The sequence below is a fragment of the Acomys russatus genome, chromosome 7 (genome assembly GCF_903995435.1).
Source record: "Acomys russatus chromosome 7, mAcoRus1.1, whole genome shotgun sequence".
Lineage (NCBI taxonomy): Eukaryota > Metazoa > Chordata > Mammalia > Rodentia > Muridae > Acomys > Acomys russatus.
In genome coordinates this window covers 5,903,474-5,931,109 of record NC_067143.1, presented here as the reverse complement: position 1 = coordinate 5,931,109, position 27,636 = coordinate 5,903,474, and the positions used below count along the sequence as shown (strand labels likewise).

The 27,636-nt window shown below is 52.6% G+C and overlaps 1 protein-coding gene across 1 annotated transcript in view; it reads left to right on the top strand.

The window, feature by feature from the left end:
• Positions 1–24,424, top strand: part of Abcc6 (ATP binding cassette subfamily C member 6) — a 56,253-nt gene extending 31,829 nt beyond the window's left edge. The window contains exons 15-31 of the mRNA XM_051148593.1: positions 82–154; positions 1,905–2,031; positions 2,157–2,333; positions 4,960–5,127; positions 6,988–7,162; positions 9,409–9,484; positions 11,213–11,342; positions 11,882–12,089; positions 15,496–15,806; positions 16,786–16,985; positions 17,956–18,082; positions 19,065–19,166; positions 20,114–20,260; positions 20,901–21,059; positions 21,144–21,310; positions 23,777–23,971; positions 24,254–24,424. Of these exons, the coding sequence (XP_051004550.1) occupies positions 82–154; positions 1,905–2,031; positions 2,157–2,333; positions 4,960–5,127; positions 6,988–7,162; positions 9,409–9,484; positions 11,213–11,342; positions 11,882–12,089; positions 15,496–15,806; positions 16,786–16,985; positions 17,956–18,082; positions 19,065–19,166; positions 20,114–20,260; positions 20,901–21,059; positions 21,144–21,310; positions 23,777–23,971; positions 24,254–24,362 (2,651 nt within the window). The 3' untranslated portion in view covers positions 24,363–24,424. The remainder of the gene's footprint in view (positions 1–81; positions 155–1,904; positions 2,032–2,156; positions 2,334–4,959; positions 5,128–6,987; positions 7,163–9,408; positions 9,485–11,212; positions 11,343–11,881; positions 12,090–15,495; positions 15,807–16,785; positions 16,986–17,955; positions 18,083–19,064; positions 19,167–20,113; positions 20,261–20,900; positions 21,060–21,143; positions 21,311–23,776; positions 23,972–24,253) is intronic.
• Positions 24,425–27,636: the final 3,212 nt, after the last annotated feature.

Genomic DNA, 27,636 nt, shown 5'->3' with positions numbered 1-27,636 from the left:
TAAGGCCTTGAACACTGAACACAGGGACAGTAGGAGGGCAGGACCAGTCAGCCCCTGTAACTGTCTTTCTGTGTCCTGCAGCCTCGGAGGATCAAATTTCTGTACACAATGGCACCTTTGCTTGGTCCCAGGAGAGCCCGCCCTGCCTGCACGGGTATGAAACCCCACCCCACAGAAAGATGCTCTTGCTTCTGAGAAAATGTCTCACCTGCGGCTAGAGGATAGCTTCGGCTAGGCCAGGGTTCTGTGCTGGGAGGCAAGGATTCCTACATGTCACAGCTCTATAGAGGGGACACAGGGTACCCGAGCTTCCCCCATCAGGCAGACGACGCCCTTGTTTCTCACCTGGCCAAGAGGAGCCTTGAGGCCCAGTCTCATCAGCTGTGACCTCCTTCCGTGCCTCTTGTATCGCTTCCAAGGTCACTCTCACCCAGCCCCAAAGCATCTCACAAAGAGACAGAGAATCTGGCCATTTCCATGTATCCCTAGCCACACTCTCAGGGGTGTTTAGGGACCATTCACCTGCTATGCACCAAGCTCTGTTCTAGATGCTGGGGGCACGAGGAAGGCCAGGGCTCAGTTCTCTCCAGACGGCATCTGGAAGGTTCTCAGGCTTGCCCTGTCAACATTTGGGCTGAGAACTCCTTGCTGTGTGACAAAAACACCTCCAGATGCTACCAAATGACTCTACTGGACTGGGGCAAAAAAAATCACCCTTGTTGAGGACCACTGGACTGTACTTAAGAAACACTAAGCCTGGCAGCGGTGGTACAGGCCTTTAATCCCAGCCCTCGGGAGGCAGAGGCAGAGGCAGGCGGATCTCTGCCTCTGTGGCCAGCCTGGTCTACAGAGTTAATTCCAGGACAGCTGGGGCTAGGCAGAGAAACCCTGTCATGAAGAAGGAGAAGAGGTGGAGGGGGAGGAGAGGTGGGGAGGGGGAAGAAGAGGAAGAGGAAGAGGAAGAAGTAAGAATATGGCTGGGTATAAGTCATATTCACCAGACCTTTCCTTTTGACCCTCAGTGAAAGCTTGGGAGGGTTATGAACTGATTTTGGGTTTTTTTGTTTTTTTAACTTGTTTTTCTGAAACAGTCTCACTATGTAGTCTTGGCTGGCCTGGAGCTCACTCGTAGGCCAGGCTGGCCTCAAACTCACAGAGATCTGACTGCCTCTGCCTCCTGAGTGCTGGGACTAGAGGTACACTACCATACCCTGCCCTGACTTGGTCTTGAACAGGTCCCTGTGGCTTCTGGGTAAGGGCTGACTCCAGAAGATAGGAGTACGCTGGGGCAGAGGCAGGGAGAGCAGCAAGGCACATATTGTAAAGGCCTGAGCAAGAGGCTACACTAGCCAAGCCCTCACATCATGAGCCCCTCTGTGTGTGCATGTGCATGTGCGTGTGGACATACATACAGTAGCATACATGTGGGCATGGGCTTACATCTGTACACTGGCTATGCCTGTGGCTGTGCATACTAATGTATGTGGCATGTCCGTAGGTGCTTGTGCAGCAGGCACGTGTGTGTACATGTGATGTACTCACATGTGAAAAGAAGGCAGACAAGGGTCAGGGAGGAAAGGCCATGTATCTCTCTTTTTTTTTTAAGATTTATTTATTATGTATATAGTGAGCTATCTGCATATACACCTACAGGCCAGAAGAGGGCACCAGATCTCATTACAGATAGTTGTGAGCCACCATGTGGTTGCTGGGAATAGAACTCAGGACCTCTAGAAGGGCAGCCAGTGCTCTTAAGCTCTAAGTCATCTCTCCAGCTTCCCTGTATAGTCTCTTAATGGTATCCCCAAGGCCTGAGAAGTAGGACAGGGTGGGTGTGTCTAGGGTTCCCTGCTCTGTACACATCCAGGTGGGCCTTCAGGGCTGCATCTCCCATGGGTTGTCAGGATCAACCTCACCGTGCCCCAGGGCTGTCTGCTGGCTGTTGTGGGTCCAGTGGGGGCCGGGAAGTCCTCCCTGCTGTCTGCCCTGCTCGGGGAGCTGCTGAAGGTAGAAGGGTCTGTGAGCATTGAGGTATGACCACCCAGATCATCCCTGCCCCCACCCTCTACCATTCCCCGCCTCAGCCCCCCCCCACCCTCTGAGCCCCCAGTTCCCCCTCCTCTCATATGAACTACCAACAACAAGGCATGTTTCAGGGTTCCGTGGCCTACGTACCTCAGGAGGCCTGGGTCCAGAACACCTCGGTGGTGGAGAATGTGTGCTTCAGGCAGGACCTGGACCTGCCCTGGCTGCAGAAAGTGCTGGACGCCTGTGCCCTGGGGTCTGATGTGGCCAGCTTCCCTGCAGGAGTTTACACCCCAATAGGGGAGCAGGTGAGGAAACCCTGGGGTCATATGCCTCCCTGGCCTGAGGGCGGTAAGATGGGGACCAACAGGAACAGAAAGGGGGCAAGAAAGGAGGCCCCAGCTCGGGACCAGATATGTAGCAGCTGTTCAGTTATTGAAAAGAAACTGTTAAGAAAGAGAGAAAGAAGCTGGGCGTGGTGGCGCATGCCTTTAATCCCAGCACTCGGGAGGCAGAGGCAGGCGGATCGCTGTGAGTTCGAGGCCAGCCTGGTCTACAAAGTGAGTCCAGGATGGCCAAGGCTACACAGAGAAACCCTGTCTCGAACCCCCCCCCCAAAAAAAAAGAGAGAAAGAAAGAAAGAAAGGGAAAGCAGAGTGCCTGCTGGGTAATGTCAGTCAAATCGCTTCCCCTCTCCTGGCCTCTCCGAAGGATCTGAGCATAGATGGTCCCCACAGCCACCTGAAGCTAAAGAACTAACAGAATCAGAGAACTAATGAGAAGCTGGCTGGGCCTGCTTTTCCCCTTCCCGGCATCCCTTCTGGGGATGCTGACTGCATGGTCTCGGCCCTCTCCTCCAGGCTATGACTCCTCCCCTTTCTGCTGTGTTTCTTCCCTTCTCTCTACTGATGACACGGTCACTCAGGACACCACTCACTCCCTCGTTGCCTAAATATCCAGTCCTTCTTTTCTTTTTCTTTTTTTTAAATAATTTATTTAATTTTTATTTTAGCGTGAGGGTGTCAGAGGCATTGGAATTAGGATTAGAGACAGTTGTGAGCTGCCATGTGGTGGCTGGGAATTGAACTCGGGTCCTTTGGAAGAGCAGACAGTGCTCTTAACCACTGAGCCATCTCTCCGGCCCCCTTCTTTTCTTTTCTTTTTCTTTTTTTAAAGATCTATTTATTTATTATGTATAGTTTTCTACCTGCATATATGCTACATGCCAGAAGAGGGCGCCAGATCTCACTATAGACGGTTGTGAGCCACCATGTAGGTGCTGGGAATTGAACTCAGGACCTCTGGAAGAGCAACCAGTGCTCTTAACCTTTGAGCCATCCTTCCAGCCCCCACCCCCCACCCCAAGTCCTTATTTTCTTTTTTTTTTTTTTTTTCTTTTTTTTTTTTAAAGATTTATTTATTGTATATGAGTGCTTTATCTGCAGAAGAGGGTACCAGATCTCATTATAGATGGTTGTGAGCCACCATGTGGTTGCTGGGAACTGAACTCAGGACCTCCTGAAGAGCAGGCGGTGCTCTTAACCACTGAGCCATTTCTCCAGCCCCCCAAGTCCTTATTTTCATCTATTCATTTATTCAGCTGATGCTCACCCTTGGCTACTCTGCTGGGTTGTCCTTGGCTGTGGGACCGAGCAGCGAGCAGCCATGTTCCCACACTCCCAACCTTTTCATACTGGGAAAGGTCTGTCCTTGAGGGGGACAGAAGGAGAACATAAGCCCTACGCGTTCCAGGGAGACAACTTTCCAACAGGAGAGCTCATGCACGCAGGCCCTGGAGTACTTTGGGGATTCAGTGAGCACAGTGGGGTAGCCCGAGAGAGCAGGAACAGGCAAGCATGGCAGGAGGTGAGGTAGAGAGAGAAATGGGGTCACATGGGGGCTTTCTGGGGATGGTCAAAACTTTGGCTTTGACTCTGAGGGATGTGGGAAACCCCGTGAGTTGTGAGACGAGGGAGAAGATGACATGAACGCTTGGCACCATGCTCTGTGTCTGCTGGGCTGGGGTTGTCTCAAGGGAGAAAGGATGGAAGTTAGGGGCCCCGAGTCAGGTGTGGTGACACCTGTCAGTCATCTCAGCACTCAAGGCGCTGAGGCAAGAAGATCACAAGTTCTAGATGCAAGCTCTCAAACAAAATGTAGCTCAGAGGAGAAACAGTTGCTCAGAATCTGCCAAGGCCTCTGTTTTCTCCCCAGCATTGATTCCCCAGTTCCATAATCTAGCAGTCAGCCCGCATTTTCTAGGACAGGCCAGAGAAACTCCTGTAAAGTTTGAGGGCCATTTGATGTCTGTCCCAGTTACCCAGCTCTGACATCTGAGTGTAAAAGCAGCCATAGACTATAAGTCAGTGGATAGATGGCTGAGTTCCAATAAAACTTTATTTACAAAAACAAGTAGCGGGGCTGGAGAGATTGCTCAGTGGTTAAGAGCACTGTCTGCTCTTTCAAAGGACCCTGGTTCAATTCCCAGCACCCACATGGCAGCTCACAACTGTCTGTAACTCCAAGATCTGACACCGTCACACCAATTCACATAAATTAAAATTAAATAAAAATATTTTTTTAAAAAGTAGTGGGCCACATTTGGTCCTGGTTCAATGTTTAGAGCCAGGTGTGGACCATGCATGGGTACCTTGAGCTACCCCCGGCTGAACGAATAGGTATGTCCCTCGTCTATGTCTTTCTGTTCCATTGTTTTTGTTTTATTTTTTGAGACAGGGTTTCTCTGTATAACAGCCCTGGCTGACCTGGAACTCACTCTGTATACCAGGCTGGCCTCAGATTCACAGAGATCCTCCTGCCTCTGCCTCCCGAGTGCTGAGATTAAACGCATGCACCACCATCACCAGGCCACCCAGTCATTCTGATGTCAGCAGTAGATGTGCATCTGAGTCCCTGTCTCACTCATGTTCCCAGGGCATGAATCTTTCCGGGGGCCAGAAACAGCGCCTGAGTTTGGCTAGGGCTGTGTACAGAAAGGCTGCCGTGTACCTGCTCGATGACCCGCTGGCAGCCCTGGATGCCCACGTCAGCCAGCATGTCTTCAGGCAGGTCATAGGACCCAACGGGCTGCTCCAGGGTACGGTAAGTACATGTCATAGGGTCAAGCTGAGGAAGTCCTAAATGTTCTGTCCTAACGAAGGATTGTCTCATCAGTCCAATTTTCTTCTTTGTATCAATCAGCTCTTCCTGTAACACTGCTGCATAACAAACAGCTCCCCAAATCTCTGTGGCTTATACTTATATATTTCTTTTCTTTCTTTCTTTCTTTCTTTTTTTCTTTTTTTCTTTTTTTTTTTTTTTTTTTTTTTTTTTTTTTTTTTTGTTGTTGTTGTTGGTTTTTGGTTTTTTGAGACAGGGTTTCTCTGTGTAGCCTTGGCTGTCCTGAATTCCCTTGTAGACCAGAGTGGCCTCGAACTCGCATCGATCTGCCTGCTTCTGCCTTGCAAGCGCTACTTATATATTTCTTAGGGAACTTGTGGTTAAACTATTTATAACGTTTCAACTGTGTGATCGTCCAAAAGTGGTACATATTCAATTTTTACAATATGTAGATTTTAAAATTATTTTTATTTATTTAGTTAGTTAGTTAGTTTTTCGAGACAGAGTCTCTCTGTGTTAGCCCTGGCTGTCCTGGACTCAATTTGTAGACTAGGCTGGCCTCGAACTCACAGCAATCCGCCTGCCTCTGCCTCTTGAGTGCTGGGATTAAAGGCGTGCACCACAATGCCCGGCTTATAATATGTAGATTTTTTATCTTTTCTTGAGGTAGCAATACTTTCTCATAGTGCTAGCCAGTGGTCATAAACTGTGGCTCCATCTGCTGTGGCTCTTGAGGAGGAAAAGCTAGCTCTGAGAAGTACCTCATGGGGGAGCCCTGGAGCTCAGCGTGCTAAGTGCAATGCGTTCCCAGGATGGATGTGGCTCAGTGTAGCATTACATGCAGAGAGAGAGTTCCACCCCCAACACCAGTGCCAGTGCCATGCTGCCTCCCTGTAATTCTACCACTTGAGAGGTGGAGGAAGGATCATCAGAAATCCACATCATCCTGGATGTCTTGGCTAGCTTTAACTGTTAACACAGCCTTGTCATCTGAAAGGAAAGCCTGGACTGAGGAATCTCCTAGATGAGACTGGCCTAGGGGCATGTCTGTTAATTGTGATGTAGGTGGGCCCAACCCACTGTGGATGCCACTATCCCTGGGCAGGCTGTCCTGGGCTGTACAGCGAAGCTAGCTAAGCATGGGCCTGTGAGGGAGCCAGACATCCAGCCAGCCACACCCTCATGGTGGCTGCTGCACTTCCTGGGCTCTGAGTGAGTTCCCTGGTTGGAGGAAATGCTACATGGAGTAGCACGTTGGCCTGCCTTCAGGTCCTGACTCCCCTCAGTGATGAACCATGACCTGGAAGTGTAATAACCCTTTCCTCCATGGTCATGGTGTTTGTCACAGCAACAGAAAGGAAGTTAGAACACTTGGCTACTGAATGAGTTCAGGGCCAGCCTGGGCTACATGAAACCTGGTCTCAAAAGAAAATTTTTAAAGGTACATCCACTTGTTGTATTTTGACCGTAAGGTGAGATCACCCCACAACCCCATTAAGAGGGAGAAGCTCTCAAAAGTTCGCCGTAGGCCCACATCTCAATTTCAGAGAGCCCCACTATTTTTGTTTTGTTTTGTTTTTGAGACAGATTTTCTCTGTGTAGCTCTGGCTGTCCTGGACTCGCTTTGTAGACCAGGCTGGCCTCGAACTCACAGCGATCCACCTGCCTCTACCTCCTGAATGTTGGGATTAAAGGCGTGTGCCACTACACCAAGCCATCCTCACTATTCTTTTTGGGTACAAAATTCTCCAGAACAAGGGCACGTGCACAAGGAGAGGTGTCCCCCTTTTCCTGACCTGGGGACACTCCAGCACATGTAACTTCTGCTCTTGCCCCGCCCAGACTCGGATCCTCGTGACCCACACGCTGCACGTCCTGCCCCAGGCTGACCGGATCCTGGTGTTGGCCAATGGGACCATCGCCGAGATGGGTTCCTACCAGGACCTTCTGGACAGGAACGGAGCCCTGGTGGATCTTCTGGATGAGGCCAGGCAGCCTGCAGGTGGAGGAGGAGGAGGTGAGGGCTGCGTATCGCTGGTCACTGGGAGAAGGCTGCTAGGGCCCAGTGCCTTAACCACACCCATCCTGAGGGCCCAGCTGCAACTGCTGCCCTGCAGTCAGACCACTCCTCCTCGACAAGGAGCCAAGGACACTGTCTGAGGCTCACCTTGTGTGTCTCTATGTGCAGGTGCGCATGTGTGTGCCAGAGTGCATTCCGGTTGGGGGCCAGAGGTGACTCACAACTGTCATTCTCAGCAGCTGTCCACCTTGCTAACAGAACCAGGGCTCTTATTGGGATCTAGAGCTTGTGTATTTAGTTCTATTGACTGACCAGTGAGCTCCAGGGACCCTCTGACCCTACCTTCCCAGGGCTGCGGTCACAGGCACGCACCGCCATGGCTGGCTTTTTATGTGGGTTCTGGGGGTGGAGCTTTCCCAACTAAGCCATTTCTTCAGTCTTAATTGTACATTATTTCCTTCGATCCTCACAAGAGGCCTCTGAGGGAGAGCCTGCCACGATTGCCCTTGTACAGATGAGGCCTATGCCTGTGGTCCCAGAATGCAATTCAGGGTGTCCCATCCAGTATCTATGCTCAAGGATGCTACGAAGACACTTCAGGGAGCATTTGCTCCTGAGGCCCCTCTAAGGTTCCAGAGGGTAAACACCAAGTTTCCAGAAGTAACATCGCCCATGAGCATACATACAGGGAGAAATACCAGCTGAGACTTGCTTCACTTGGCTCACTGAGTCACCATGGTGCCTAATGGTCTCCACTTCACAGATGATAACACTGAGGCTCGCAAGTTAATAAACTGGCCCAAGGTTACATATGTGGCTTGTTGGAAACAGTGCCGGGCCAAGGAGCTGAACCACTAGGTACCAGAGAACACAGTTTTGGATTGGTAGGCCGTTGCCTTCCTCCATGTCCCCATGCCCTCAGCTCTTGCTTTAATGACAGCAAGCTCTGGTTTTGGGCTCCGCCTTTTCCAGAAAGCTCTGCTCAACACTGGCCCTAAATGGCAGGGGAGCTGGGAAGCCAGCTGAGTCGGCAAAGGCCCTTGCAAGCAGAGGGACCGGAGTTCAGTCCCCTGCGCCCATGTAAAACGCTGGGCATGGCGGCACACACATGTGATCCCAGCTTTGCGGAGACTGAGACAGGAGGCTCCGTGGGACTTCCTGCCAGGTCAGCACAGCCTCACTAGCGAGTTCTAGGCCAGTGGGAGACCCTGTCTCACAAGACAAGGTAGACGACATCCCTAGGACGACACTCAGCCTCTGTGTGTATGCATACACAAACACACATGCATACACACATACATACACACGCACACACACACATACAAAAAAGAAAAAGCAAACGCCTGTTTTAGTTACTTTTCTATTGCTGTAGTAAGACACCATGACCAAGGCAACTTTGAGAAGAAGCGTATGTGGGCTTCCGGTTCAAAGGGCTAATGTCCATGACCATCATGGGAGAGAGCATGGCGGCGGCGGCAGGCATGGGAGCTGAGAGCTCACAGCCTGAGACACAAATCACAAGTCACAGAGAGAGACTAGGAGTGACTTGGGCTTTGAAGATTCTCAAAGCCTGCTGCCACCTCCTCTAACAAGGCCACACCTCCTAACCCTTCCCAAACAGTTCAAATGCATGAGTCTCTGGGAGCCGTTTCCATTCAAATCACCACAGCACCTAACTGTTGATTCACAGTGCCATTGTCAGTGAGCTGAAAGGTGGGACCTTGAGCACAGAACTTGCCCATTTGTATTGGACAGCTTTTGCGGTGACAGTGCTGCATAACAAACATCACCCATACTTAAATGGTTTGTAACAGCAGTTACTTCTTGTTCACAGGTGTGGGGCGAAGCTATTGTATTTCTACTTAGATTTCTGGCCCAACCTGGGAAACATCAGATAGGAAATTATTCCTGGGGGATCTGGCGGCTGAGGGTTTATGTGAGTTAGCTAGAAAAGAACATTCTAGTCACAGTGCACTGTCTGAGCAAGTGTGTTGGGGAAGCAGAGGCAACTTGACCTTGTACAACAGTCATTGAAAATTTCCAACTCCATAGCATGTGCTCAGCATTTTCTGAATGAATGAATGAATGAATTGAATGAATGAGGATGAATGATGACCCTGAATGACCCCAGGGGATGGGTTGAGAGCAGAGAAAGGTTGCTACAGCAACAGCAGGAACCACGCAAGGAAATGTTTTCTCATAGAGCAGTGGTGTGGCTTCACTGACATCCTCGACCCTTGCAGGAACACATGCTGAGGCCACCAGTGATGACGTTGGAGGCTTTCCTGGAGGTGGGAGGCCCAAGCACAGACCAGAGAGGTGGGTTCACCAGTGTTGAGCAAGGGAGGGCCAGGCTGAGGCCAAAACAAGATCTGCTTGTGGCTACTGTGCCTCGGGCAGAGAGGGGACAGCCAAACTCACATATATGGAGTGCCTGCCCAATACCCCGTTGGGCTCAGTGGTGGATATGAATTATTCACCTCAAATGATCCATCAGTCAACTGACGATGATAAGTTCTAAGACAAGCACCTTTGAGGGGGCCAGTGCCAGTCATTACAGCAGGCCAGGCTGGCTCCACGAAAGCTCCTCAGCATGGCGGGAAATGGCTGCTTGACTGCACCATTCCCATCTGCCAGGCAGGCTGGGCTGGAGTCGGGCTAAAGCACACAGGTAGGGGGCACCAAGAGGGGAGTTCACTGCCCCCCTCCCTACTGGTCTTCTGCATCCATGGCACATGTGGATTCACTGTGGACCTGGACTTTAACAACAGGCCACTGGGTACCAGGCAGTGTGGGCTTCTGTACCAGCAGGAGGGACAGCATGCCAGGGAAGCTGAGGGTCTTTGGGCCTCGAGGACACTGAAGAAGGGGGACAGATCCTCTGACATCATGCCAGCTGGCCACCCTGAGTGGCAGGGCGATGCACACGGACCCGAGGACGGTCGGCTAGATGTGGGAGTGGGTGAAAGTATGGATTGTGATGGGGAGGGAGGGGGAGGGAAATGTTCATGCATGAACCGACAGGGTATGGATGGGTAGATAAAGGAAGGACAGGAGAGCAGATGATGGGTGGAGGAAGGAATGTATGGGAGGAAAGATGAAAAGAGGCATGGATGGATGGTTAGAGACATGGGAAGAGTGGACAGATGGTAGGATGCTGGGATGGATGGTGGGGGGAAGGAAAGAGGCACAGATGGATGGATAGAAAAAAAGGATGGGAGGCTGGGCATGGTGATACACCCCTTTAATTCTAACACTTGGGAGGCAGAGGCAGGTGGATTGCTGTGAGTTCGAGGCCAGCCTGGTCTACAAAACAAGTCCAGGACAGCCATGGCGTAAACAGAGAAACCCTGTGTGGCTAGATGACCCATGAAATAAATGATTGATAAATGATAAGAAAATAATAAAGAGGTAATAATAGATATACCCATTTTGCATCTCGGGAAACAGAGGCACAGAACAGCTAAAGCAGTCCACACCTCCACAGATGGCAGGAATACAAATGCCTTCAGCATCAAAGATGAGAAAACCTGACATTCAGACAGGCTGCACTGATGAGTCTCAGGGCCAACAGCAGGAGCAAAACAACCGGAACAGAGTTTAGGCCAAAGTGAGACTTTGGAAGACAGAGTTCCATATCTGGACAACTGTCTTCATTTGGTGAAATGGCACCAGGGGACAGGCTTGTCTGACTCTTATCACTAGAGCTGGGTACCACGTAGGAGGAAGTATGGTGCACCCACCCACCCACGCACCCACACACCCACGCATGTATCCATTCATGCGCCTGCTAACCCATGCATCCACCCTTGCATCTGTCCTCCCTTCTTCCCATCCATCCATCCATCCTTTCTACCCAATATCCACGCATCTATCCCTATCCATCCACCCATGGATCCATGAATGCGTAGCCCCTCCCTCCTTCCTGAGCGAATGAATGAAGAGCTAGAAAGAATGCTGCGGAGCACACTGACTACCACCGGAAGGAGCTCACAGGCTCACATGGGCAGGGACACTAACAGCCCCTCATTTTCCTCTAAATGACAGGCCCAGGCCCATGGAGTCAGCACCTGTGAGGGACAGCACCACTCCAGAGGCACAGAGCGAGCCTTCCCTGGATGACCCTGAGCGGCCAGGATTGACAGAAGAAGAGGACAGCAGCGTGCAGTATGGCCGGGTAACCATCAGTGCTCCTGCCTCAGGTCTAACACACTGGAGAGGGCGCTCACCTTTCTCAAGCACCCACGGGGACAAACGGGACTGTAACCTTCCTGCTTCTTAGTCCTCACAATCTCCCATGTCACCCTGGTCCCTCAAGAAAGCTAGGCTGTAATAGCCTCATTTTAAAGATGAAGGAGCCAGGGTATGCGAGGGTCAGTGCTTGTCTCTGTGACCAAATCTCAAGTCTAGGGAAGCCCAAATCTGAAATCTATGCTCCTGTTCCTCTTCTTCCACACCGCCTCCCTTTGTCCCACAGTCCATCTTGTCCTTAACCTATGTGTGCACCCCCTCGCTCCTTCAGTCACCCAGATCATGGCTTGTCATGACCTACATGACTCTCTACAGAAGGGTCCTGAGGCAGGGGCCTGTAGGGGGAGATGATGTGCCCAGTAGCTTTGCTAATGTTGCTTTTGGGAATTTGACCTGACCCACACCCAACTCACCCTCCCCTCCCCCATCCCCTTCTCTGCCACCCACCCTTTATGTGTCTTATAGGTGAAGGCCACCACATACCTGAGCTACCTGCAGGCGGTGGGCACACCGCTCTGCACCTACACCCTGTTCCTCTTCCTCTGCCAGCAAGTGGCGTCCTTCTCCCAGGGCTACTGGCTGAGCCTCTGGGCCGACGACCCAGTCGTGGATGGGCGGCAGACACACACAGCCTTGCGCGGCTGGGTCTTTGGGCTCCTTGGCTGCCTCCAAGGTACCCCATATCAGCGAGCATTGCTCAAGCCTCGCCTCCCACCCTTACATCCTTCTGTCCTTGAATGTCTGCCCAGAACATCCTAGGATCAACCATCACTGTGTCCTTAAGCTGGGGCTGGAAGGAGGCGGGGCCTGGCAACAGTGCCTCTGTAATAAGATGGTGCCTCAGTCTCCCACCCCAAACCTCCAGACGCAGCCACATTCATCTTACCTCAGCCGAGGCCACACACCCTTCCCAACACACACTCTGCCTCTTCCACTGCCCCCATGTCCTCCTTTTTCTTTTTCTTTTCTTTTTTTACTTTTAAAAAGTATTTACTTATTTTCAGTGCATGCATGAACACATGGACACCACAGCACATTTATGATCGCATCTGCCAGAGTGGGTTTTCTCTGTCCACCATGCTATCCCAGGGTTGATGTGCTCAGGCCGCCAAGCCTTGGCAGCAAGTCTTTTTCCTGTTGAGCCTTCTCCCAGCCCCACTTAATCTATTATTCCAAATAGAGGCAGTTTTCCTCCTAGTCCAGGCTGACCTCAAACTCGAGATCCCGCTGCTTTGATCCCCACATGCTGGGATTACAGATGTGCACTAGCACACTCAACTTCTTCTATTTTTTAATAACAATAATAATAAGTTACTATTATTATTATTATTATTCCTAAAGTGATTGCAGGTTCACCTCTGCCGTAAGACAAGGTGTAACAGCTCCCACGTGCCTTCTGCCAGGGACACCAGGCTGCAAAGTGATATTGCCATATTGCAACAAGGAATTTTTTTTAAAGACTTATTTATTTATTATGTATACAGTATTCTGCCTGCAATCCACAAGAGGGCACCAGATCTCATTACAGATGGTTGTGAGCCACCATGTGGTTGCTGGGAATTGAACTCAGGACCTCTGGAAGAGCAGCCGGTGCTCTTAACCCCTGAGCCGTCTCTCCAGCCCCGCACCAGGGATATTGACTAAGCCAATCCTGTGACCTTATGGGAAGTGGTTCATGTATATGCCCTGACAACCTTCACGCTCAGGCTACTGAGTAAGTGACCCTACATGGACCACTTACGGCGTCCATGTTTACAGCCTCATCTTCCCTACTCCAGTCTCCCCACCGTCCTTAGCCCCTGATTCCCCTACATCTCAAACATGGCCACAGTGAAAAGAAAATGCTCCTGAACGTGTGAGGTTTGGCCCCTTCACAAAAGTTAGCTGTTTGAGTTAGCCAGAAATAATGGCACGCTCCTGTAACTCCAGCTACTCAGGAGGCTGAAGATAGGATGGGTACAAGTTTAAGACTATTTTGGGCTCAAGGACTGCCCAGGTAACATGGTGAGTTACCATCACAAAGTAAGTAAAATGGGCACTGGGGAGATAGCTCAGTGTAAAGGACCAGCCACCAAACCTGTTGACTTGAGTTCAACTCTTGGGAGCCATGTGGTAGAAGGAGAGACCAGACTCCCACAGGCTGTCTTCTGACTTCTACATACATGTTATTTCATGGGGACACACACACACACACACACACACACAAATAATAATGCGTTTTTGTTTTTGTGTTTTGGTTTCTGACACAGGGTCTCTCTGTGTAACAGCTCTGGCTGCTTTGGACTCACTTTGTAGACCAGGCTGCCCTCGAACTCAGCGATCCACCTGCCTCTGCCTCCCGGGTGCTGGGATTAAAGGCGTGCGCCACCACACCCGGCAAATAAAACAATTTTTAAAGTAAAAACAAAAGGCGGGGGGGGGGGGGGGGAGGGATATCTGAGGGTGTAACTTTGTGTGGATGCTTAGCTTGCATGTGTAAGGCCCTGGGTTCAGTCCCCAGCACTGCGAGCAAAAACCAGCTTCAGGGAGATTTGCTAGCACTGTAGGCACATTAGTGAGAGGCCGTGGGGGGGCGGTCTGTCTCCCCCGTGAAGTAGGACTTTAGGGACTCTTACAGTTTGTAGACCTGTGTAGCCAACCTTAGCTACTTTGTGGACTCTTCTTTTTGCTACCCTTTTCTACCTCTTTCCTTCTTCCTTTTCAACCCCCTAATACTAGATAGGAGAGAAAAAAAGAATAGAGAGGAAAGGGGCGTTGATTAGGAGCACTGACTTCCTCGAGGCAGGATATCTGATTATTTGCTTCTGCATCTGCTGCTGCTTCCTGTTTCTTCTTTGAGCATGACTACCTAACAAACCACAACCAACAGCAACCAACCAACAGCCCATCCCCCTCGGGGCCCGAGCATTTATAGACTCTCTGACCAGTCCACAGAATTCCGAGGGTCGCACAATCGCAGAAATTTATCTAGAGCTGGCAAGACCACGCCCCTGCTAGAGCACGAGCCAAATCATAGTCGTCAGCCGCGGGGAAGCAGCCGCATAACCCCACGCCTGGGGTGAAAAGGAAAACACGTTCTTACAGTGTTTCTGCCTTTTCTGAAGAAGCCAAAATTCCCAAATTCTCACTGCACACTTGTCCGCCACAGCTGGGAGAAGCTGCTTGAATGCGGGTGGGTCACTTAATCCGGACCGACCATGAACTGTCAGTCAGCCAAGCTGGGATAAACTTCAGCTCCCGTTTGGGTGGCACACAGCTCCATGTTGGCAACCTAGGGCTAGCCTGGGGTAGTGGCATACCCCTGAAGTCTCAGCATTCCAGAGGTGGAGGCTTGGGGATGGGGTGTTCAAAGTTGTCCTCTGCTACATCACACGTTCAAGGCCAACTTGGGCTACATGAGCTCCTGCCTCAAAAGATCTGTGGACTGGTCAGCCTCTAGGATTACAGAAATGTATTCTCCCACAATACTTAAGTGGACCATCTTAAATCCAGCCACCAGCGGAGCTGGTTCCTGGAGATCTGGGGAGACCTTGACAACAGGTGCAGAAAGTTCAGGGGCACCCTGCTTAGCAGGCCACCCCAGTGTGCCCAACACACGGTTCTTTGCTCCAGCTCAGCCTTCGGCTAACAGGGAAGGTTCTGATTGGCCCCTTTGTGAGTCAGGTGACCATCACAAACCAATCATAGTAAGGTCCATGGATGGTGTGCTCTGACTGGCTAGCTGAGTCATGCGACTCTCTACACAGTACTGTGGGCCCATGATTTGCAACCTGTTTCCCAGCTTCAGCACCTCTTATTCCCTTTGCTGTGGCCAACCCCTCCCGTCTCTCTCCGTGTCTGCACATCTGCCTCCTGCCTGAATCCAGTTCTTGGAAGGATACCAAGCACACATGTAGGCCCCGCCCTAAATCTAGACTATTATTTCTAAATACAGGTTGCATTTGGAGGTTGGGGTGGGCATGAGTTTAGGGAGACATTCCTTAGCCCTTCAGCAGTGGGGTGTATCACATCATATGATGGGGTGCAGGGAGGCTTGCCCCAGCCCAACAGCGGCTTTCACTCCAACTCCCCTTCCTCAGCCATCGGGTTGTTTGCCTCCACGGCTGCAGTGTTCCTGGGTGGCTCCCGAGCCTCAGGCCTGCTTTTCCGGAGCCTCCTGTGGGACGTAGCTCGCTCTCCCATCGGCTTCTTTGAGCGCACGCCAGTCGGGAGACTGCTGAACCGCTTCTCCAAGGAGACAGACACGGTGGATGTGGACATCCCTGACAAGCTGAGGTCCCTGCTGACCTACGTCTTTGGGCTCCTGGAGGTCGGCCTGGCGGTGACGATGGCCACGCCCTTGGCCATTGTGGCCATCCTGCCGCTTATGTTCCTCTACGCTGGGTTTCAGGTATGGCGAGGTCAGAGCCTAGGGCTAACTGATGTTACGTCTGTCAGTCTCTCGCCTCTCTGGGCAAGGCTCGGTGGGAGAGGGTAGAAGCCCTACCCCTGACCCCCAAAAGTAGACACAGTACCCTGGAGACCCTATACAAGTCTCTGTCTCTCAGTCCCTCCCTAGAAGTTTTCATGTCCAACTTTAGGCCCTACTGCTCCCCTCCTCCCGTTGCACACTGCAAGGCACTAACTAACCTGCACCGGCAGGATTGTATTGTCTTATGGCGTCGGTTTTCCTTTGCCAGGGCCAGAGGCCCTCTGAACTTGGCCTAATCTGAGGATCAGCATCTGAGCCAGGAGTGTTTTAGGAGGCTCTGCTGCCTGGCAGTCTGGGGCTGCGTGGAGCACTCTGTCTGCTGCTCTTTGAGACGCTCAGGCTAGCCCAGCCAGGCCTCAGTTTGTATGAGCTTTTTCCAGGGGCCAATTTGTCCTGACCCTCAGCCTCTCTCTGTTCTGTCCCATTCCAGCCTCCCCAACACCAAAAAAGGCTTTCATTGATCCAACCCAGGAAAGATTCTGATTGGCCTATGATGGTGGGTCACATGCTTGCCCCAAACCAATCATAGGGCCAATACTCTGATCAGCAAGGCTGGGCCTTGTGACCATCTGTGTTGTGGGGGAGTGGGCATTGGAGGGAGGTGGGTTATGAATGACAGTACCCCCCTTCCCAACTCTCTTGTTAGCAATCATGACTGCTGTAGGCCCCAGCTGCCCCAGCTGTCAGTCCACCTGACGTGGGGCAGAGGCTTCGGAGTCAGGTAGAGATGGTTTTGAACTGGGTCCAACTGCCACATTCATCAGCCAGCGGGTCCTCCTGCTCCCGAGAAGACAAGCAAGGGGCCCAAGCAGGCTCAGCAGAGGTCACCTGCTGCACCTTGCTTTCTGAGAGCTTCCCCTCTGTGACTCTGTCCCTCCCCCTCTCTCCCCCACCACAGAGCCTCTATGTGGCCACCTCTTGCCAGCTGAGACGCCTGGAGTCGGCCAGCTACTCCTCTGTGTGTTCCCATATGGCTGAGACCTTCCAGGGCAGTATGGTGGTCAGGGCCTTCCGGGCCCAGGGACCCTTCACGGCTCAGCATGACGCCCTCATGGATGAGAACCAGAGAGTGAATTTCCCGCGACTGGTGGCTGACAGGTAGGAAGAGCCTGGATCAGAGTAGGCCGGGAAACTCATCCCTACCTCGTGCCCCCCCTAACCCCCCCTTCAGTTGTGCTGCATGGTTAGGGTGTGGCCTGACCACAGTCACACAAGCTGGGACAATCCGAGGCTGGGTCCCACTGAGAACATCTGAACACACTGAACAGCCAGAGTCCTCCCCAACATCCTGAGGGTTAAAGGTACAGAAAGAAGTGTGGTTGCCAGATAGCCATACCAACCTCTTGTTTCCTTGGAGACAAGGGAGCCGATGTCAGGCATCCTCATTCACCTTTTATGGACTAAGCAAGAGCAAGAGGTGGGTTCGGCTCCCCGCTCTGCTCCCCTCTCTGCCATTTTCAAGGTGACCCTGACCCTCATTTATTCAACTGTTGTCACACTCATGGTGGCCTTAAGGATTAGTCATTGTGGGGAGTTGAGGTAGCACGCTCATCGTGTGCCTGGCACGGAGCAAGCCCTTCTAGAACTGTCAAATGGGAACAGTGCCTTTCCACTCGCAGCAAAAGGAGTAGACGTCACATGTTTGCGACACGCTAGGAGTTTACTCATTCTGGGTCCTGAGCTCCCTGAACGTGCCCGGCCCGTAATACACGCTCACTATCTGGTAAATGAGTGAACGAGCGAATGGATGGACGGTAGGGCAGGACTCAGTGGGACGGGCACCCTAAACCTGTCCGTTGAGAAGGTGTTGGTTGAGCACATGCTTTATGCTGAACTATGGACTGGAGCTAGAGCCAGGAATGAGAAGACACGGCCCTTGTCCCCACAGAGCCCAGGCCTCCTAACGATGACAATAGTTGATGGCATTAAAGGATATGGCGCTTACCATAACCAGTCCCTACACCCACTGCACAGCCCCAGTGGGTACTGAACACTTACTATGACCAGTCCCCCCAACACCCATGGAAGTGGTCCTGGGGGTCCTGCTGAGCCCTGCTTCCCTTGCCAGATGGTTGGCTGCCAACCTGGAGCTCCTGGGGAACAGCCTGGTGTTCGTGGCTGCCACATGTGCCGTGCTGAGCAGAGTTCACCTGAGTGCTGGCCTCGTGGGCTTCTCAGTCTCTGCTGCCCTCCAGGTACTCCAGCACCTCACCTCTGGCTGGAGGTGGGTCAGATCAGAGGCAGGCGGACCCCTGCTGGAATGTTCCCAAGGACTCCTGAGTCTCCACTACCCAAAACTAGGGAAGTACAGTTCTCAGGGAACCTTGTGTGACCTCAAGCAAGTAGCTCAAGGCCCTCTGGGTGCCCATCCAAATAATGAGCCAGCACTGTGCCACTTTGGACATCCCATAGGTTAGCTGAGACAGGTGAAGTGTCGAGAACAGGTTTCCAGTAGTGTTTGCTGTTAGCTTTTGATAATAGGCAGTGTTGGATCACAATATTTGTGCGTGTGCACATACACACTCTCTTTTATACACTTTCTCTCTTACACATATACACACATTCTCTATGCTCTCTCTTTCACACACTCTCCTCTCTCACATATACACACTCTTACACACACGCGCGCACTCTTCTCTCTCTTACACACACTCTTATTCTCTCTCTCTCTCACATACACACACACACATACACACACACACTTGCTCACTCACTCATCTACATAGGCGGCATTAGATGAAGACAGCATTGCTCTAAGAGCTCCATCCATTGCTTATCAAGTCTCCTGTGGAGGTCAGTGCTCTGGGCAGAGCCAGCAGCAGCAGGAAGGGCCGTGGAGCCCATTGGTGGCTGTCCCTGCTGTGTCAGGCAGGCACAGCCAAAAAGAGTTAGGAGAAAGGAGGCAGGGCCAGGCATGGAGCTGTTCGTAGGTCATGGCAAGGCACTCAGAGGCTCAGGGTAGGATGGAAATCTGGGAAGACTTAGCCCCTTAGAAGTTACCTGAACAGAACCCACAGACCCAGGTCTTGCTGGGTGTCCTGGGAGGGCCAGGCATCCTCTCTGGTCCTGCCTGGCTGTTGGGGGCCAGTGGATTTGTTACCGCCCTGTCCCTACAGTCCCTCTTTGCCCACCCTGGCATTTGGGTTGGGAGCCCAGCTGAGGTGTCTTCTCAAACAGGTGACACAGACTCTGCAGTGGGTGGTCCGCAGCTGGACGGATCTGGAGAACAGTATGGTGGCCGTGGAGCGTGTGCAGGACTATGCTCACATCCCTAAAGAGGTGATGTGGGGGGATGGAAGGAGGGACACTGGGTCCAGGGTGATGCCTGCCCCCATCCTTCCCCACAAGACCACATCGCTGTGGGCTGGAGTCACAGCCAGGGTGGCAGAGAGAGCAAAGAGTTTAACACCCTGCTTTCCAGCTAGACCAGGACGGGTCACTCATCTAAGTGCCAAGCAATAGTAACCATGTCACTGTAGCAGCAGGAGGGGCATTCCCTCATCATAGTGACGACTTTAAAGTGATAGCCATGCTCCAGCCACGCAGTAGGGCACAGGACAGGGCAGGACTGTCCAGGCAAAGAACAATGCAGCTAGACTGGCATCTTACCCTAGCAGCAAGGCAGGGACAGGACAGCTTCACAGCTGCAGCGTGCCCAAACAGACCAGTGGCACATGACACTTCAGGAGTATGGCAGGAACAGAGTACCAAGGTAAGTGGCGTGGCATCAAGTTGGGTGCAGCAGCTCACAACTAAACTCCAGCACTTGAAGTTGAGGCAGGAAAGCTGCTACTAGGTTGGAGACAGCGTGGCTCATGTAGTGAGTCTGAGGCTGGTTTGAGCTACAGAGTGCAAAGTTATGCTGGGTAGAAACTTTGAAGCTAGCCTGGGCTACATAGCAAGTTAGGGCCTAGCCTGGACTACATAGTAAGTTAGAAACCAGTCTTGGCTTTATAAAGCAAGCAGGAGTCTCACCTGGGCTGCATAACAAGTTAGAGGCTATTCTGAGTACATAGAGTGGAGTATAGCTGGAATAAATAGTGATTTGGTGGCCAGCCTGGGCTACGTAATGAGTTAGAGCCTAGTCTGGGTTAAAGATGTAGTGTGCAATGTGGGAAGCTTAGACTCTGAGAGGCAGGCCACCTGCGAAGAGCTTCAGGGTGAGGAGGGGCACAGATGGGACACACAGCTCCTCTGACCTGTGCCCAACCTGCTCCCTGACCCAGGCTCCCTGGAGGCTGCCCACCTGTGCAGCCTGGCCTCTCTGGCCTCACAGGGGACAGATTGAATTCCGGGACTTTGGGCTCAGACACCGACCAGAGCTCCCACTGGCTGTGAAGGGCGTGTCCCTGAAGATCCACGCAGGAGAGAAGGTGGATAGCCTCCCACTACATCCTTGTGGGCGCCAGGCTCCAAGTCTGAGGCCCTGCCTACATATCTTAGCTTCCGTCTCACGCGCCTTGATCTGCCTTGAGGGGAGGGGGTGGGGGGGAAGGGGGGGGATGGGGGAGCTTCCTGTGTCTACCTTGATGTCCCTGGGTGAGGGGCATGTTGGACTACATGAAAGGAAGGGTAAGGGACAGATGACAGAGGATACAGTGTAGGAAAGAGTGAGACCCATGGTGGGGGGTGGGGGTGATGGGGGTGGCGGGATGACTAGAGAGAAAGACTGGGAGTGAGTGAGAGAACCGATGGATGGACCGATTGATGCATAGAAGAGGAGGGGCTGGAAGGAGAAGGCACAGGTAGGACATGATGCAGAGGAGGATGCTGGGAAATGGGAGGGCTTTCCCAGAAGGATGAGGAGTGATGGAGGCGGCCAGGACCTAAAGGCAAGGGGCAGAAATGCCGGGAGACATTAGAAAGTGCCCTGGTGGGGTGCAACAATGTGCAGTTGTGTTGAGGAGACAAAAGTCTTGTGCAGGGGGAAAAGAATCTTTCAAATAGTTTCCATGATCTCAGGGCTGGGGCAGGCCTGCTCGGTGTGGGCCTCACTCTTCTGTCACCTGGCAGGTGGGCATCGTGGGCAGGACAGGGGCCGGGAAGTCCTCCCTGGCTTGGGGCTTGCTGCGGCTTCAGGAGGCTGCTGAGGGTGGTATCTGGATCGACGGGGTCCCCATCACCAATGTGGGGTTGCACACACTGCGGTCCCGAATCACCATCATCCCTCAGGTGAGGCCCAGGACCGTGGGACAGAGGTGATGGAGGAGGGAGCTGCGGCATGGCCCTGTCCTGACCCAGCATCCCTCCGGCCAGGACCCTGTCCTGTTCCCAGGCTCTCTGCGCATGAACCTGGACCTGCTTCGGGAGCACACAGACGAAGGCATCTGGGCGGCGCTGGAAACCGTGCAGCTCAAGGCCTTCGTGGCCAGCCTGCCTGGCCAGCTGCAGTATGAGTGTGCCGGCCAGGGAGATGACCTGAGGTAAGGCCACACACCAGTGGCAGGACCAGAAGGAAGGGGACAAGGGCAGGGAGCAGTCTGGACTCTGAGTGGACTTCAGGGGACCCCCATCACCCTTTCTAGTAACACAGTCCCCAATCCTTTCCTGCAGTCCCAAGCCACAGGATCTCTGTGCTGTGTTTCTTTTCCCATGGCTAAACCCAGCCTAGATTCTTTAGCCCACGCAGTATTAATTTTGCTACAAAAATACTATGGTTGATATTGGACACTGATCTCAGATTTGTTGTGGCTAAATGATAGTGTGTGTGTGTGTGTGTGTGTGTGTGTGTGTGTGTGTGTGTGTGTGTGTGTGTGTGTAGCGGTCAAAGGTCAACCTTAGGTGACTTCGTCTGTCGCTCTCCACCTTATTCTTTGAGACAGGGTCTCTCTCACTAAGCCTGGTGCTGATTGGTTCTCGTAGGCCAGGGGGCCAATGGGTTCCCAGGGATCTTCCTGACTCTGCCCTCCCAGAGCTGGGGTTACAGATACCTGTCTTTGTGGCCAGCTTTTATGTAGATGTTCGGGGTCTGTACTGCGGGTGTTTTCCTCATTGAACCATCTCTCTAGTAATGCCATTTGCTAAAATATTTTAAGGATGAGATGCATGTAACATAAACAGGGGCTGGGGACTTACATCATACTAGTTTTTTCAATGCAGGGCAGCTAGCAGGGGGAAGGGGAGCGGGAGAGGGGGGGACAGGGATGCTGTGGAATTGCGATCCCAGGACTCAAGACGCTGAGAAGGGAGGATTTCAAGTTTGAGACCTGCCACGGGCCACAAGCTCAGTCGGGGGTAGGTCCTTGGGATCGGGAGTTCTTGGAGCGTCGGTGAACAGAGATAAGACACAAAACTCAAGATCAAGTCCGCATCTGAGTGTATTTTGCAGCCAAGCAGTCTAGCATTATATACATTTCTTCTTCTGGAAGGGGGGTGGGGGTGGTGGGCGGGGCGGGGAAGGGGGGTTTGTGGTGGTTACAGTTTCCACAGAGCAGTCTCACGGGAGTCAGTGAGCAACCAAGCATACACAGTACAGATACAGAATGCAAAGTTATTGTCATTTTTTGAATTACAGCTTTGAATGAAACGATACAAAGTACATAGCAGAAAGACGTCATTTCTCCTAAGTTACTGGCTTGACATCAATATGTATGTGCTTTCTTTTTGTCCAGGGCCAATGTCCTCTCCCTAATGAAACTTGTGCCCAGCACCTGTGTGCCAGGACGTTTCTCCATTCTTCTAGTTCCTTCTACCTGGAGTCTTTTGAAACACTCCATTTCTTTGTAGGCCATAGTGTAACTTACTAATGATTAATCTCTAGTCATGTCTCTCTTAATAAGTGGACGCGAAGCAGAACTACTTCGGCCCCAGACAGTCCCTGGCTGCAGTCCCGGAGTGAAAGGCAGTTAGAATTTAAAGAGAAACAGAAAATAGTTCCCCGCAAAGAGAGTTTTGAAGCTGCAGTTTCTCTGCTGGAGGGAACATCGACCCCAGTCCAGGAGACTGCCCTCTTGGGGGGTCTTAGCCTAAAAAGGGGGGTCTTAGTCTCAGGCCTGTGTAGTACTTGTCACACAAATTCCACTGGAGGGGGTGGTGACAGAGACCAGCCTGGGCTATGTGGTGAGACACTGTCTCAAAAAAAACCAAAACCAAGTAAGACTGTATTCCATGCCTTTCATCCCACAACTCAGGAGGCAGAAGCAGGCAGATCTCTGTGAGTGCAAGGCCTGCTCAACATAGTGAGCTCCAGGCCAGCCAGGCCTATATCCTGAGACCTTGTTTCAAACAAATAGAACAAAAAAAAAAAAAAAAAAAAAAAAAGGAGGGGGAACAATAGCCACCTTCTGTGGCTGGCGAAAGCACGTAGCATGTTATGATGGGGGCTGGAGGGTAGTGCTCAGTGGGCCCAGTTCGTGCTGAGCAAGTGTGAAGACCAGGGTTCGGATCCCCTGCACCCATGTAGATGCCAGGTGGGCTTTAGCAGCTGTCTATAATCTTGGTGCTCAGGAGGCAGAGATGGGAAGAGGCCTCAAACAAGCTAGTTAGGCAGGCTAGCTGAGTCAGCCCACTCTGGTTTAGGGGGAGTCTCTGCTTCTGTCACTAAAGCGGAGAGGGATTGCGGAAGACACCTGCTGGCCTCCACAAACACATGTGTGCACGCACGTCGCACACAAGCAGGCATGCATGCGCCTGCAGAGAGCAAAGAAAGCAGGTGGAGAAACCAAGGCACGGAAGGTGTTCGTGTCTTGTCCGCTGTCAACCTAAATTAAGGCTGCAGAAATGGAATTTCTCCACCCCTGATGACTTGGACCCTTATGGGGGGGGGCGGGGGGTGGAGAAGACAACACACACAGGTCCCATCAGCAGCTGTCCCCAGGGCCTGCTTGTAGAGAGGCTTGTTGTACTAACCCGGGACGCCTTCTTAGCCTAACCACACAGTTTGTTCACAGCGTGGGTCAGAAGCAGCTCCTGTGCCTGGCCCGTGCTCTTCTCCGGAAAACCCAGATCCTCATCCTGGACGAGGCAACCGCCTCCGTGGACCCAGGCACAGAAACGCAGATGCAGGCAGCCCTCGAGCTCTGGTTTAGGCAGTGCACAGTACTGTGCATCGCCCACCGCCTGCGATCTGTGATGGATTGCACCAGGTAAAATGTCCCTCCTGACAGTGCCGCGCAGGGTCAAGGAGGCACGGGAACGCACGCAGGTGTCCATCCGCAAGTGTCCTGGGGTAGACCCGGAAGTGCCCACTGTGCAGGGGGCCCATGACCAAGCCCCCCAGGGAAAGGCATTCGCCCCGGGACCTGTGGATCCGGGAAGCGGGGATGGTCTGGAAGCGGCTTGGAAAGTCACACGTCTGGGGAGTGAGTGCGAAGCGGAGCTGGGCTCTCAGCTACTGTCACAGGAACTGCCCCGTGTATTCCTTGCAGGGTCCTTGTCATGGACGAGGGGCAGGTGGCAGAGAGTGGCAGTCCAGCCCAGCTACTGGCCCAGAAAGGTCTGTTTTACAGGCTAGCCCAGGAGTCAGGCCTGGCCTGAGGCAGGACTCTTGACAGCCCCGTTGGAACCAGCTTGCAGTGGCTGGAGATGCCAGAGATTCAGGGACCATTGGGACTCCACAGGATGGCAGAGAAAGTGACAGCCTATTGGATGCCAAACCCAGAAGGACCCAGTATGCCCAGGTTGGCCTGAGCAAGGCCATGCTCATGCTGCAGCCAAAGTGGACAGTGACTCTCAGCCCAGGCTGTCTACTTCAAGGCCACACCCACCCCTGGCCAATCAGGTGGGACATCCTGGTGATGGCGTGCACATTTTCCCTAACTCCTTATTTTGAAGCCATTGTAGATTTCGCACACGGATTTAAGAAATCACACTGAAAGAATGTGAGGACCCTCTGCCCTGTTTGTTCCAGGGTGACACTTTGTCCAACTGTAGGACAAGATCAGGTGGCATGTTGATGCTGACAGACTCATGTTCACGTGTCTTCTGTTGCTTTGGTGTCTGAGTATGGATTCGGCGCTTCTTGTGTTTTTTTTTTTTTTTTTTTTTTTTTTTTTTTTTTTGAGACAGGATTTCACATAGCCCAGGTTGGCCCTGAACTCTCTTTGTTGCTGAGGATAGCCTTGAACTTCTGATGTTCCTAGCTCCCCTCCCAAGTGTTGGGATTACAAGTCTGTGTTACCACGCCCTGTGGGGGGGGGGTCCTAAACCCAAGGCTTTGTGTGTGCGTGGCAAACACTCTACTGACTGGGTTACATCCCCAGCTTGGTTTCAGTTCTACACCCAACAAAAAATTATAATAGTGAAGGGTCTCCCACCCACCGTGACTTAGTCCTGTTGTCTAGTGACGTCACCACCAGCCCTGTGGGCTGTGGGCCCAGGGCTTGTGAGTCCTGTGCATGATAGTGTGTTAAGCAATATCCTTAGCTTCTACTCAGAGATGTCCCTCGATGATAGCTGTGGCAAAGCGATTTCCACACACTGCCAACGGTCCCCCCCACAGCCGCATCACTGATGTAATCTGCCCTAGTACCGTGCATCACTCACTGATACAGGGAAGTGACTGTGTAGGAGGGACCCCTACCTGCCTCTAGGATACAGCAATGGCTCTTCAGGCTACCCAGGGGCTTTTCTGCTGGCCCACCTTCATACAGCGATCTTGGGGTTCCCTTTCAGCCCAGAGCTAGCATAGCCTGCACTCATTCTAAGGCTTTCCCTGTGCCAAGGAGACAGCTACTTTTGTGGTGCAAAAGAGGAAACTGAAGCCAAAAAGTGAGCACGCAGGGTACATAGTGGCCAAGTGTAAACTCGCCCTTGGGTTTCTGATCACGAAGTTGCAGTGATCCTGTGGACATTTCTGCTCTGGAGGAACCAGAGATGAGGCAGACACAGCATTCAGTTGCAGATGTGTCTGCAGATCCAGCTGGGGATGCTGGAGAGATTCCGTGGAGGCCCCACCCACCATGGTCTGGGAATAGAGTGTGGCCCACAGTGTGGCCGTCACATGGGAGCACGAGGCTGGCCAGCAGGGTGATCTAAGTCATTAATCCCTCAGCTGAGGTCTCCTGCTAGCAGCGCCCAGCCTGTGAGAGGATCAGGAGTCAGTGCCATCAGGCCGTGGGGGGAGGGGGCACACATCCTCAGCCTCTGGCTGCCCCTGTAGGCCTTGTTCTTTTCTGTGGTGTTGGGGATGAAGTCCATGCCTGGGAAACCTCTGAGGATAGCCTTGAACTTCTGATGTTCCTAGCTCCCCTCCCAAGTGTTGGGATTACAGGTCTGTGTTACCACGCCCTGTGGGGGGAGGGGGGTCCCAAACCCAAGGCTTTGTGTGTGCGTGGCAAACACTCTACTGACTGGGTTACATCCCCAGCTTGGTTTCAGTTCTACACCCAACAAAATATTATAATAGTGAAGGGTCTCCCACCCACCGTGACTTAGTCCTGTTGTCTAGTAATGTCACCATCACCCCTGTGGGCTGTGGGCCCAGGGCTTGTGAGTCCTGTGCATGGTAGTGTGTTGAGCACTGAGGTGTGCCAGCTGTACCAAAGTCTTCTCCACACTGCAGAAACAGCTGTGTACCACGCGTGGCTGTAAACGCAGGGGACTCAGCCCCAGGAGGCAGGCAACATTCAGCCCCTTCCTTCCTACGTCCCTTTGTGGATGTAGTGATTGTCCCTGAACCCCTTTGACAGAAGAGAAAAGTGAGGGCCAGCTTCCCAGCCGCCAGGCCTCCCCGCCTCCTCGGTGCTTTCCCAGAACTGACTTCCACCCTAGACTCCCACCTCAAGGGGAGAGGCCAGGGGCAAGCTTCCTTCCTCCTTAAACAGAGAGACTCTTGGGAAGTTGTGAGTTTGTCTACCATGCGTCCCTAGAGCCTTGCACAGTACTTAGCATGGACAGTCAATACATATTGGTTGGGTGAGGCAGGGACAGGAAGAAGGGACTAGAGTACAACCCATCTGTTGGCAAGTGGTCCAGGGACCGTAGCAGGACCAAAGGGTGCTTCGTACTCATGAACCCCCAGGTAGTGGTGTGTGAGGATCTCTGTAGCATCATGCAGGATCTGCTGTCCCATCAGAGACACCCTCCCACCCTCCCAGCCCCCCCACTCTCCCTCTCCACCCCCCCACCCCCCGTGTGTGAGGCACTGGAGAGGAGGAAACAGCCTTGAACAAACACAGATAGCAGAGGCCCCTGAAGCAAAGCCGGCTTGAACAGGATCGAGGGGAGGACACAGGAGGATTGTGACGGCGTTACACCATTGACTCCTGTGTTCACAGGGTCAGTATGGCTGCTGTGCAGAAGACAGACTGTGTGACTGAACGGGCTTGCTAAGGATGGAAGTGGGGAGAGTCCTGAGGAAGAGCTCTTTTCTCCTGTACTCTGAAGCCCTGATTTGGTTAATGCCCCCCTCAGCTGCTTCTTCACAGAGTAGATTAAACTTGACTCTCACACCCAGTGTCCCCTCCCCTAGTGTCCCATCCCCCCCACCCCCAGTGTCCCCTCTCCCCCCTCCCCCACGCACCCAGTGCCCTGCCCCAGCTCTCTCCTCAGTGAGCTCTCCTAGGCCTGGCCTTGGAGCTCAGAAACACACCCCACATGTCTGTGAACAGGGTCAACCCCGCAGGCCCACAGGTCGGCTGTGAGGGGTCTCACCTTTTATAGTGCCTGCTTGTGTTGTGCTGTGATGTGTTGTGAGCCCAGCACAGTCTTCAAACTGTGTCTGGATGAATGAGGTCATCTAAGTCCACAGCCGTTGTCCACATCCAACATAAGAATGTTTGTCTTCCTCCGTAAAGCCCAGGCCAGTCAC